This window comes from Danio rerio, chromosome 5 (genome assembly GCF_049306965.1).
Source record: "Danio rerio strain Tuebingen ecotype United States chromosome 5, GRCz12tu, whole genome shotgun sequence".
Lineage (NCBI taxonomy): Eukaryota > Metazoa > Chordata > Actinopteri > Cypriniformes > Danionidae > Danio > Danio rerio.
In genome coordinates, this window is record NC_133180.1 from 74,837,278 (window position 1) to 74,851,387 (window position 14,110).

General features: G+C 36.0%; 1 protein-coding gene and 1 long non-coding RNA gene across 3 annotated transcripts in view; one reads left to right on the forward strand and one right to left on the reverse strand.

Annotated features, from left to right (window-relative positions):
• LOC141385683 (uncharacterized) overlaps positions 1 to 6,030 on the forward strand; it is a 35,371-nt gene extending 29,341 nt beyond the window's left edge. Inside the window, exon 4 of the long non-coding RNA XR_012406544.1 lies at positions 5,922 to 6,030. This is a non-coding gene — a long non-coding RNA (uncharacterized lncRNA). The remainder of the gene's footprint in view (positions 1 to 5,921) is intronic.
• Positions 1,995 to 13,961, reverse strand: si:ch211-283h6.4. 2 transcript variants are annotated; one of them, XM_073949557.1, is made up of 5 exons: positions 13,730 to 13,961; positions 11,725 to 11,840; positions 10,659 to 10,804; positions 5,294 to 6,040; positions 1,995 to 3,464 (listed from the first exon to the last, which is right to left on the reverse strand). In XM_073949557.1, the coding sequence occupies exons 1-4, from the start codon at positions 13,837 to 13,839 to the stop codon at positions 5,918 to 5,920; spliced, it is 495 nt and encodes a 164-aa protein (XP_073805658.1). In that variant the 5' UTR covers positions 13,840 to 13,961; the 3' UTR covers positions 1,995 to 3,464; positions 5,294 to 5,917.
• Between the last annotated feature and the right edge of the window lie 149 nt (positions 13,962 to 14,110).

Genomic DNA, 14,110 nt, shown 5'->3' on the forward strand with positions numbered 1-14,110 from the left:
TATGGATCAGATTTGTACCTTTGATAAAGCTACAATATTGTATCTGCAGGTTTTAAAAAGGTAAATTTTGGTTTCCCATGGTACAAATCATGTCCTTGAAGATACAAACTGCAAAGATGCAAAAGTGTTTCTTTGTGTTAAGGTACAATTCTGTTCCATAATAAGGTACTGCCCTAGTGGCAAGGGTTTGTACCTTCTTTGGTACAGCATTCTACCATTTTTTTTCTGAGAGTGTATACCATAAAAGGCACAGAACAGTATCATAAGAGCTCTTCTCTCTACTATATAAGATACAACTTTTACAAAGGTACAAAACTGTTCCTTAAGAACTATTATTTGTACCACCGTGTAGCTTTTTTTTCTGAGAGTGCAGTGTTGGGTTGCGGCTGGAAGGGCATCCGCTGCGTAAAACATGCTGGATAAGTTGGCGGTTCATTCCGCTGTGGCGACCTCTGATTAATAAAGGGACTAAGCCGTACAGTTGGGTTTGCTCATATTTAACCCAACGTTGGGTTTAAACAATCCAACTTTTTTAATTAATTATTTTCAGAGCTTTAAATACATGGCTTATATGTCTTTATATATATAAGTGGCTTAAAAGCAAGGTAACTTCAGTGAAAACAGGAACTTTAAAGGAAGTTTTCATAATAGTATATTTGTTAAATTGTTACATGAAGAGTTCATAATTTGTTTATGTTTTTTATTATCCAGTAAAGAGTTTGTTAGCAAAAAAAAAAAAAGATTTCTGTTTTTTTTATTAATTTTTTTGTTTATTTATTTATTCAAATAACCCATAATATAGACTATGAAATAAAAAAGAAAAAAATAAGAGACCCCTTGACATTTATTTAGGTTATTAGGTTTAGGTTTGAATTAAATGGTACAATAATATTTTTATGGTCTGAGAACCTTTATTCAATAATAATACTATACTACTACTTATAATAATGTCATTTACAGCATTAAAAATGCTAATACACCAGCATAACAAAGCAGTAAAATAAGTGTTATTTCACCTAATATTGATTTCTCTACATTTTAATGGTTCTTTGTGTTGTCCAAAATAAAATAAAAAACATGTCTTAAGCATGTCTGGCTTTTTGTTACTTTTATGCAACTGTTTTTTTTTTTTTTTTTTTTGGAAAGAAATAGGCAACACTTTACAATAGAGTTTTTTTTAGTGTATTTAGTAACATAAACAAACGATGAGTATTACAGTATTACTCTTTATTAATCTGTTAATGTTAGTAAATGGGAAAATTATTGTTACGTTAACTCATGTTAACTAACATGAATCTCTCATTTTTATTTGTCATACATTTATAAATAAATAAATATATATAAATATATATCATTATTGTTTATTTTATACCATCATTTGCGATGTTAAACCATTTACCTGTTGTTGTTGTTTTTTGTTAAATCTTAAACCTCTCTCACTCTCTCTCTCTCTCAGATAGTCTGGCACAAAACAAAAGGAAAAGTCCTGCACACTGTCAATGTGCTATTTTAAAGTATTATTGTTGTTGTTTTAAATGTTTATACAAACATATTTACGTATTATCCTGAGTCAGATTTTAGAAGTGTTGTAGGCTGCAGCTAAAAGGGAACAAACATATGTAAATGAAAGCTCCGCCATCTAGTGGAATGACAAAAAACTACAACAAAATAAAATAAAATAAAATAATATAATATAATATAATATAATATAATATAATATAATATAATATAATATAATATAATATAATATAATTCATTTCCTTTTTAGCTTAGTCCCTTTATTAATCCGGGGTCACCACAGCGGAATGAACCGACAACTTATTGAGCACGTTTTTACACAGCGGATGCCATTCCACCCGCAACAAATATACAGGAGGGCTAATAATTCTGACTTTAACTGTGGATGTTTTGTTTTAATAAAGAACTTTCTAAAAGTCTAATCCCCTATGAAAAGCTCTGACTGACACGCTGAATTCAAGAAACTCTCAAGCAGCTAAAGAAAAGACATGTATTTCCGCACAAAGCAAATAGTGCACATCAGTCAGTGTGGCAGAACAGACACTTGAACCTGCCATCTGAATCCATGCTGCGGTCTGTACAATAACACAACAGTGCAGTCTGCAAAACCATTACAAAAATAACAATCTAACTGTACAACAAAGAGATGAACACTTAGCCAAAATGGGGGTGGACACAAATCAGTTCTGTTTGCCTCATATCACGAGCACCAACAGAGAAAATGATGAAACTCTTAAATCAATATTGCTGTTTGATATAAATATTAATGAATGTACAAGAAAAAGGCAGATGTCAAAACGCATGGTTATACATAGCCGAGCAAACTGCTGGAGTTTTGTCTGAAATGAATACCAACGGCATCGACAAGGACTACATCAGAACAGTAGATTGATGTATACCTTCATTTTTGTCCTGATTCGTGTAGGGATTAAGCATATATGAACACATTTTCATTAATCTGGAAGTTTATAAGATGCAGTGCGGATGTATAGGAGCTGGTGAAACCATATTTTTAAAATGACCTCGTGTGTAAAAAGTGCCTTGCTGAACTGCAAAACACTTTAAAAGGACAGTTCACCCAGAAATGAAAACTTCCTGTTAACTTATTCACCCGCAGGCCATCTAAGATGAAGGCGACTTTAATTCCTTAGTAGATTTTGAGCTGAATCTGTGTTTTTTTTTTGGTGACTCTTATAATGGCAGTGGATGGTTACAGATTTTTCAGATTAAACTAAACACATGCAAATGAGTCTAAATCAATAGCCGTGGCTCCTGATGACACGTTGAGCTCTTGTGAAGTGAAACGATAGGTCCTTATAAAAAAAAATGTAACATTATTTTATCATCAAATGTGATGAGGTCTACATTCACAGATGTCTGTTTGACCAGGCTGTGAATTAAAGCTCATAATCTTGTAAATAAATATAAATAATTAAGTAATTTCTTACACAAACCAATCGTTTCGCTCAGTGTGTCCTCAACTGTTAATTTGGACTTAATTGCATGCGTTTATTTTTAATCTAAAAACCTGTCACCATTCACTGCCATTAAACAAATATACCACTCGGCTCATAATCTTCTTTAAGCTATACTAAACAAAAAACTACATCTTGGATTACCTGTGGTGGAGAAAACTAACAGGACATTATCGTTTTTGGGGAAACTATCCCTTTAAGATCCATGACTCCTATCATGTATCCAACATAGTGTTTGAGTGTGAACTGAGGAGACACACAAAGAGTTTCCACAATCCAGGTTCACCCAAAAGAGAAAACGTCCTGTTAATTTACTCACCCACAGGTCATGTAAGATATGAAGGAGACTTTAATTCTTCAGTAGAAAATAAAGGAAGATTTTTAAGCTGATTCTGTGGTGTTTGGTGACTCTTATAATGACAGTGAATGGTTACAGGTTTATCAGATTAAAATAAACAAATACAAACATGTCTAATTCATAGCCGTGGCTCCTGATGACACACTGAGGTTTTGCGAAGCAAAATGATTGATCCTTATTAAAAAAATTGAACATCATTTCATCATCTTTTGCCATCAAAAGCGACTGGACTACTATTGGCCCACATTCACCAAGATCGGTTTGACTAGGCTGTGGATTAAAGCTAATAATATTGTATGTATATATATATATATATATATATATATATATATATATATAATTAAGTAATTTCTTAAAGAAACCAATCCATTTGCTTCACAAAACCTCAGTGTGTAATTGGTTATTAATTTGGACTCGTTTGCATGTGTTTAATTTAAATCTAAAAACCTGTCACCATTCACTGCCATTATATGAATATACCAGATTTAGCTCAAAATCTTCCTTAAGCTTTACTAAACAAAAAACTACATCTTGGATTAACTGTGGTGGAGAAAACTAACAGGAAATTTTCATTTTTGGGGAAACTATCCCTTTAAGATCCATGACTCCTATCATGTATCCAACATAGTGTTTGAGTGTGAACTGAGGAGTCACACAAAGAGTTTCCACAATCCAGGTTCACCCAAAAGAGAAAACGTCCTGATAATTTACTCACCCACAGGTCATGTAAGATGAAGGAGACTTTAATTCTTCAGTAGAAAATAAAGGACGATTTTTAAGCTGATTCTGTGGTGCTTGGTGACTCTTATAATGGCAGTGGATGGTTACAGGTTTATCAGATTAAAATAAACAAATACAAACAAGTCTAATTCATAGCCGTGGCTCCTGATGACACACTGAGGTTTTGCGAAGCAAAATGATTGATCCTTATTAAAAAAACTGAACATCATTTCATCATCTATTGCCATCAAAAGCGACTGGACTACTATCGGCCCACATTCACCAAGATCGGTTGTACTAGGCTGTGGATTAAAGCTAATAATATTGTATATATATATATATATATATATATATATATATATATATATATATATATATATATATATATATATAATTAAATAATTTCTTACAGAAACCAATCCATTTGCTTCACAAAACCTCAGTGTGTAATTGGTTATTAATTTGGACTCGTTTGCATGTGTTTAATTTAAATCTAAAAACCTGTCACCATTCACTGCCATTATATGAATATACCAGATTTAGCTCAAAATCTTCCTTAAGCTTTACTAAACAAAAAACTACATCTTGGATTACCTGTGGTGGAGAAAACTAACAGGAAATTTTCATTTTTGGGGAAACTATCCCTTTAAGATCCATGACTCCTATCATGTATCCAACATAGTGTTTGAGTGTGAACTGAGGAGTCACACAAAGAGTTTCCACAATCCAGGTTCACCCAAAAGAGAAAACTTCCTGATAATTTACTCACCCACAGGTCATGTAAGATATGAAGGAGACTTTAATTCTTCAGTAGAAAATAAAGGAAGATTTTTAAGCTGATTCTGTGGTGCTTGGTGACTCTTATAATGGCAGTGGATGGTTACAGGTTTATCAGATTAAAATAAACAAATACAAACATGTCTAATTCATAGCCGTGGCTCCTGATGACACACTGAGGTTTTGCGAAGCAAAATGATTGGTCCTTATAAAAAAAATTAACATTTTTTCATCAAAATTTTTGCCATTAAAAGCGACTGGACTTTTATCGGCCTACATTAGCCAAGATCGGTTTGACTAGGCTGTGTATTAAAGCTAATAAAATTGTATATATATATATATATATATATATATATATATATATATATATATATATATATATATATATATATATATATATATATAATTAAGTTATTTCTTAAACAAACCAATCCTTTTGCTTCACAAAACCTCAGTGTGTCATTGGTTATTAATTTGGACATGTTTGCATGCGTTTATTTTAAATCTAAAAACCTGTCACCATTCACTGCCATTATATGAATATACCAGATTCAGCTCAAAACTTCTCTTATTTTTTACTGAGGAATAAAAGTGACCTACATCTATACGAAGACCTCAGTGGTTCATGGGCTGTTGATTTCGACTCGTTTATATGTTAACTTTTAAATCTAAAAACCTGTCACCATTCACTGCCATTATATGAATATACCACAGACTCAGCTCATAATCTTCTTTAACGTTCTACTGAATGAATCTACATCTTAGATGACCTGCCTGGGAACTGTCTCTTTCAGATTCATATCTCCATAACATTTATTCAACGTAGTCTTTGAGTGTGAACTGAGGAGTTTCCAGTCCAGAAACAATTCCTGTTTTCTGTATATTACTATACATATTTCGTCCCTCAAAGTTTTCACGAGATACACCTTCACATATCAGGATATGCGGCATCTTCAGGACATTTCTGAATTCTTGGCGCCGTCATAAAGAAATGCAGTTGAGTCTCAACAGTGTGTCAGTGCCTTTATCATCTTCCCTCTTGAATAAACACGTCTCTTTCGTCTTGTTTTCAGCGTTTGTCACAGCGCTTGTTCATTTCTTGTCCCACACGAGCCAACAGCGCCGCCCTCATGGACGAATCCAGAACGTTCTTCTCTGCTACTCTTTGCACAATAACTTCAGGTTTGTCCTCCTAGCATGAAAAAAAAATGATGTTTTAGTTTTTAACTTGTATATTAAGATAACAAGTAAGTCACAATAGTGATGAACTTAATAACAACCTATTTCATGCAGACAAAGCAATAAGAAATACTAACACTAAACACTAAGCAACCATTATGGCCTCTGATACACTAGAACAGGGGTGTCAAACTCATTTTAGCTCAGGGGCCACATGGAGGAAAATCTATTCTCAAGTGGGCCGGACCAGTAAAATCACAGTATAGATATCTTAAAACAACAACTTCAGATTGTTTTCTTTGTTTTAATATGATTAACATAATACATAAAGCTGGAGAAATCCAAAAATTATAATAAGATATTGAGAATTAATTTTAATCTCGTGGCCCACCTGTAGGATCGCTGAGGCCCGATCAAGTGTGCCGCAAGCCTACGTTTGAGTGAAGGTTTCGGCCGTTAGATCGCCCCCTGGGGGCTGGCTGCAGTACAAGTCATAAAGCCTGCCTCCTCCGTGTTAATGAAGGAGACTTGAGCCCAAATAAAAAAAAATATTACACTTGCAATAAAATGTCTCGAAAGATGGTTCTGGTCGATTAAGGCACTGATTATTGTGCTGAAATAGGTGCAGATCTTCATTTTTGTAAACAGTTTGTTTTTAGCAGTAATTTAATGCTGGGCGTGTCATCGTGATTGACAGCTGTGATTGACAGTTTCTCAAAGCGCGGCGTTTGAGCTTCGGCAGGAGACTGAAGTAGACTGAAATGTTATTATTCGATTTCTGTGTTATTTTACCATGACAAAATGAGTTCAGCAGTAAACTACAGTGTCTGACATACATGATCCTGGTGGAACACTGTTTATTCGCTAAGTTCAGGGCTTTTTTCGGGCTTTATTAGTTTGCTGATACACGCCTAGCCACCCAGATAGCAAAACACAGTTCCGGCTAGATTCTCGCCTGCCGGAGACTTATCTCTTAGAGCTCAGACTGACTAATGTTACCTCTGCTGGACCTACTCCGGATGCCTAAACTCACTACCCAATTCCAGCCCGAGTCAATCGAGCCAGATGCGGCGGCCCAGCGAGCAGGCGCTGCCGCATGCGAGCCGGAATCAGCCCGCGACGCTGCGAGTAAGTTATGCGCTGCGGCCTGGAGCTGGCGCGATAGAATACATAAAACCCTCATATTTGTTAACGTTATTACATCCATTTGTGTTGATATGACAGCAAACGCATGCTGAGAAGTTGGGGGGGCGTAGTTGATTTTACATAAAGCGTTTGATTGGAAGCTCGACTCCGCTCATTTTCGCGGCTCCTCCTCTGGCTCCATCAGACAGTCCTTCTGCGCATGTCTGGCTCCAATTTCAGCAGTCTTTTGCGACAGTTTGTGCCCGTCAAGCAGGCGTTTTGCCCTCAAGGCGTTCAATGGGAAAAAGGGCTGTCGCGTCGTCCATATTTTTTACAGTCATTGGGCCCGATAGTGAGCTGCGGCTCAACGGTTGAGAATCCCTGATTTATCAGATGGAATTAACCGTTTGAAGTTGCGCCATCCGGTGGACACAATTGGAACAGCAGCTTCTTTTATTGATAAATTGCAGCTCATTTTTATATTTTGCAGAATCATCTAGCAGGCTGGAATAATAATAATAATAATAATAATAATAATAATAATAATAATATATATATTTTTTAAATTATTTATATAGCACCTTTCCAGAGCTCAAGGACACTTTACAAGTGCCTCATTTCCACTGACTGGTACAGTACGGTACGATTCGGGTCTGAACAGGTCACCTTTATCAGGCTTGGGTTTCCACCACAAAGGGCAGCCTTTTGGTGGGCGTGGTGTATGACAAAGTTTCAGTCGACGTCACGCTCGCTCGAATAAACGTCTACAGTAAAGCTGTACAGGTCGTTCACATATCATAATGAGCAGCACTTCTCACAAAACAGATGCTTAATACACATAAATACTTGTGTATGAATGTTTATTACTAACTTTTCTATGAACATGATTTCATTATAAGTGCAGATCAATGACAGTGTGAAATAGCCTACTGTAATGTCTGTAATTATATCAAAAAAATACATAAATGCAACATATATGAACACAACGCCCTTACAGTCTCTGATATATTATTAATTGCAGAAAAACTACACACATCAGACATTTAGGACTTATTTAAGTTAAAAAAAACAAGCAATATAGCCCACAGTCAGAGCAAACCTCTCATCTGTGTGTGTAATCTTCAGCAGCACATGTAGGGCATACTCAAACTATGAAATCCGTACCGTGCCCAGGCCTGTTTCCCGGATTGTTTGAGAAGTGTGAGTGCGCTGAATCGGGCTCAAGCACAGTTCACTTGGCCGGCCCTCGCCCGGTTGTAAGAGGTGGGCCTGAGCGCGGTTCACTTGGGCTTTGACGCGGTACGTTTGTGTGTGAGTGCAAAACGCACCAAAGCCCGAAACTGAAAGTGAGACGTGACTTTTAAGGGGCTGTTTCATATGGATTTATTAATCATTCTTACTGTTCAGTGATCGCAAACTGCCGTAGTTTATTAAAGACGAGAACTCCTCACTGCACGACAGCTGTGCGGCTTCAGCAGACCTCCTCATTCCTGCAGCACGAGAGCTTTATTATTGTTTATGAGCGCCAAAAGTGGCGGATCTGTTCGGCGAAATATCTGACTGCGTGTCACCACATCCCTAAGGACTGTTTGGCGAATTATTTGACAGCATGTCACTGCATAACAAACGACTGAAACGATATAACTAGAGAAATCTCCACTGTGCTGAGCGAGTGAGAGCGCTTCTCACTGAACAGCGCAGCAGGGATGACGTAAGCATGCCGAGGCCCATTTGTGGTGCGAGCGCGGGCTGTCGGGGGAGACGGGAGGGGGGACAAGCGTGCTTTGGCCCGGTTCGAGGCAACTGTACCTAGTGCGAGTACGGCCGTAAGCTCTGTTAGAGAGTCATTTTGTCATTCCCAGTTCATAATAGTCCAAAAGGCGAAGATAAACATGGCAGTTTGATCATGATTCAGGTTGCTAAAACAATTTTGCTCCTGTGTTTTGACGGCTTCTCTTTTTTTCCCGCGTTTCACTCCCGCTTCACTCTCGCGCTTGTCCTTTTTTCCTGAATGGATCAGATGACGGAGACACTTCAATAATCACACACACACACGTTATTATCATGAGCTCAAGAAGTTCGTTATATCAAATATAGACACGTTCGTGAGCTCCCGGAAGAAAGCGAATACCGCTCGCACTTTTAGAAGGGCTCGTAAAGCAACAACAGGACACGGCAGATTTTTCTTCTTGGCTTTGTGTCTGTTCACCGAGACGACGTTAAGGTTTGTTTTAGCCCAGCTCATCCATGGCTCGTTGTTAAATGCAGGGGTGGACTGGGTCTAAAAATCAGCCCTGGCACTGTAGCCACACCAGCCCACACTACCACACCGACACAGGCCCACCCATGGACGCGCACATTCACTACTTATATTGGTGTACAGATGGTAAAATTGTATAAGCAGTACCTAATTTAAGAGATATTTAAATATTCAATGTAGGTGACGGCATCAAAAACAACCCATTTATATATTCAATCATTTCATTCATTTTCTTTTCGGCTTAGTCCCTGGGAACCGCCAACTTATCCAGCATGTATTTTACACAGAGGATGCCCTCAAAGCTGCAACCCATTACTGGGTTACCCAATTCATCTATAACATGTGTTTGGACTTGTGAAGGAAACCAGAAAGAAACCCATGTGAAACCAACTGACCCAGCTGAGGCTCGAACCAGCGACCTTCTTGCTGTGAGATGACAGTGCTACCCACTACGCCACTGCGCTGCCCCCTTTCGAGACTAGTTCAGTTAATTTTATGTATTTGGCAGTGTCTGACTTGACTGCTTTTCCCTTTATATGGTACATCTCTGACAATTAGCTTGTGTTGCACTTACTGTTTGTTTGACATTCTTGGCAGATTTTGATAACGTCCGCGTAACCTCTGATTGGGTCGGCCCATCTCGAAACCAGCGGTCGTTGCCGATTGGCCCAATGCTTAACATTTATTATTATTCTTACTAGTATCATCATCATCATAATATTCACATCTTGCAAGAAATAAAAGCTGCCTAAATGTGAAAACAATATATGAAAAATAAATCAAAATAGCTGACCGGCCCACATTTAAAAAAAAATGGTCCAGCCCTTCTGGCATTTGCCAGAATTGCCAGATGGCCAGTCCGCCCCTGGTTAAATGCATGTAGTATTTCCATGTAATGTCTCGGCTTTGTATTTAAAAAAACATGTCGGTTCCTTTGTTTACGTTCTGTGTAGCTCCACGAGCTCGTGACGTATCTCTGTAACCAATCAGCGTTCAGCTGCACGTGTAGCGCCACCTTTTGGTATCCTTTCTCCCGTTTGGCACCCTTTCGAAAGGGTGCCGAAAAGTGGTACGGTACGGTTTGGTCCGGTGTGCTTTTTGACAGTGGAAACGGCCATAAAAGCGTACCAAACCGTACCGTACCACTCAGTGGAAACGGGCCATACAAGAATAAACCTGTTTGCGGGCCTGATCTAGCCCGCGGGCTATACGTTTGACACCCTTGCACTAGAATCTCAATACAAACCTTGTGAACGATAATTGATGTTATTTTTCCGTTGTCGGCCTGATAATCCAGCCAGAATAACTCAGTGCCAGTGTTCTCCATCTCTGTGCCTGAGCTGCTCTCATTCCAGTCCTCTGCTTCTGCGTTCACACCCGGCTCCGATCCATCTGAAACAATGAGTAGAAAGAAATCAAGCAAAATACAACAACTTGCATAATTAACCTAGTTAATGTCACTTTAGGCTGAATACTAGTATCTTGAAAAATATCTAGTCAAATATTATTCACTGTCATCTTGACAAAGATATAAGAAATCAGTTATTAGAGATGATTTCTTAATTTATTGCTATAAATGAATAGAAAATGCTCAACTGATAGATAAATATAGGCTAATGTGTGTATATGTATACGGTTTTATATATATATATATATATATATATATATATATATATATATATATATATATAAAATATTATATATATATATATATATATATATATATATATATATATATATATATATATATATATATATATAAATATGTATATATTGTGTGTGTGTATATATATATATATATATATATATATATATATATATATATATATATATATATATATATATATATATATACATGTGTATAATGAAGATGGTCATTTGAGATTATTCTGAAAGGAATAATATTATGACATGCGTTCTAACCCTGGATGTAAATAGTGCTTTAATTTGTATTATTATTTTATATTTATTCTTTTTTTTTTCTTTTATTTATTTCTTTTTTTTTCTTTATGCTATTCTTCTTTCTATAATCTACCAAAATTTGAGTACTATGTATAGTTAGTACACCTGACAATAACTTGCGTCAATTGTATATCCCTTAAGGTCACATATTGAGATTCAAATGTACCTTGAAATGTTGTATGATAGTACTCAATTGAGTGTTCTCAATAAACATAAAATAAAAAATAAATGATTTATTAAAACTATTATGTTTAGATACGTGTTAAAAGATCTTCTTTCCATTGAACAGAAATTGGGGAAAGCTATATACAAGGGGCTAATAGTTCTGACTTCAACTGTGTGTAACTTACTCCGAATGCGCGGGTTGTAGACCTGCCGGTCAGGTCTTCGGGGACGGCGTGGGGTGTTGGTGTGTCTTCTCCTCTGTTTCTCCTTGGCCTGTTTCACCTCTCTGTCATAATCATCCCTGTAGAAAATAATTAATATAACAGATCACAAATTCAGAGGTAATGTAGATTTGGGTATCAGGTGAAAGCGAGTCTTATAGCATCAAAACAATAATAGTGCATACAGCCTTTATTATTGTTCAGACATACGGATGTGTCCTGTTTTGTTCTGAGCTACTATCATATTTTTGCACCAAGTTTTAATAAACACATGCAATAAAAATCCCATTAAAATGCCAAACCCCTAATTTAAGACAAGAATCATCTTTAGACATATTAAACAATGTTCATTATCACAGCGCTGCCCCGAAGTACTATATGATTGTCATTTTAAATACGATATATGCAATTATTTAAAGCATAAAGACACTTTTACCCATTTGATATATAATAGATGTTAGTTTAAACACATTTTAGACGTCACGGTGGCGCAGTGGGTAGCTCGATTGCCTCACAGCTGCTCAGTTGGCCTTTCTGTGTGGAGTTTGCATGTTTTCCCAGTGTTGGCGTGGGTTTGAACACATTTTATAATATATTTAAATTATAATAAAGTTAAATAGTTAAGTACAGGTCTGAATAAGTTAACTGTTTTAATTCTATATGAAAATTTCTGTTTATTTTAGTCAAATGCTAACATTTAATTTAGACAAAAGTCATTTGAAACAAAGGCAGACACTGTGCTTGCATTAAATATGAATTCTATGAATGTTTATCATATATAGGTACGAATAAACGTAGTGTATGAGTGTGAATGAGTGTGTATGGGTGTTTTCCGGTACTTGGTTGCAGCTGGAAGGGCATCCGCTGTGTAAAACGTATGCTGAATAAGTTGCCAGTTCATTCCTCTGTGGTGACCACTGATGAATAAAAGGACCAAGCTTAATGAAAATAAATGAATGAATATAGGTATGTTAAGGATTATTTATTTAAAGAATATATGGGTCAAAGACAAAACTGGTTTAAGTGTTAATTATTATTATGATTTCAGACCAAATATTCAAATTAGCGTGATAAACAATATATGGAACGTTAAATTAACACATGTGCGTATATTAAACCAACATTACTTTAATAACAGCTAGAAATGTTGTTCATTATTGACATTTAGTTTTTAATTTCAGTAAAATGTGTTTCAAATTGCGATTAAACTCACTAGAATGTGTCCTATTGAGTTTTATTTCTTATTCTGAACAACATATAATGACTTGATTACATGCTTTATAAAAGACACCAGCTAAAATGACATTAACATGCCCAAAAATGATTGTCAGGTACATTTAGACCAAGAACCATTTGGTCACATATTAAAAGACACATTCTCCTTATTAATATAATTTTATAAAAGTATTATCAGCAAATACTAAATAGATAAATCATATTAGCAGCCAATGAATATGAAAGTACAACATTGTTTACGAGCAATTAAATAGTGCTAATGTTGTTTTGAAGTCATATTTAGATGCTATTTAAGAACCAATATTCAAATTTACCAAGTAAACAATATAAGGGCTATTAAAATGAACAAATGTGCGTTTATTAAACCAACTTTACCTCAATAACAACTATAAATGTTGTTCATTATTGACATTTAGTTTTTATTTCAGTAAAATGTGTTTCAAATTGCGATTAAATCCATTAGAATGTGTCCTGCTGAGTTTTATTTATTTATCTGAACAACAAATAATGACTTTCATGCATTTTTAACCATGATTTACCTAAAACACGCACTAAAATGACATTCACAACAGTTTTAACAGCCCAAAAATGATTGTCAAGTATATTTAGAACTAGAACCATTTGTTGACATGTTAAAAGACTATTTCAAGGCGCATTGTAAAGCACTAAAATGCTCATTTATTATAATTATAAGTGTTTTCCTCTACTAGTGAGTGTTGTTGTGGACAGAAACCTGGCGATCTGATTCCTCCTGATGTGCCTCAGAAAACCGTGGCTCATGTCCAAACGACCACCGGGCTTATATTTAGCATTCTCCCCCTCCCCATCGCGGATGATCTCCATACTTTCTGCTCTTTTAATGTAATTATTCCTGAAATGAATTCATCTTTAGCACATCTACAAACATTCTCTTTATAACATCTCGCCGCTGCTCACTGGGGGTCGGTGATTCAAAAGCGTTGTCCGACAAAAAGCGACACTCGAGTTGGTTTGTTTTCCATCCACAAAACAATTTAGCTCGACTTTTTTGGCTCTTCTTTGAAACAAATATCCAGTTTTATGTATATAGTTATATGATAAGCAATGAAAAATCAAGATAACACCATTGGGTGTT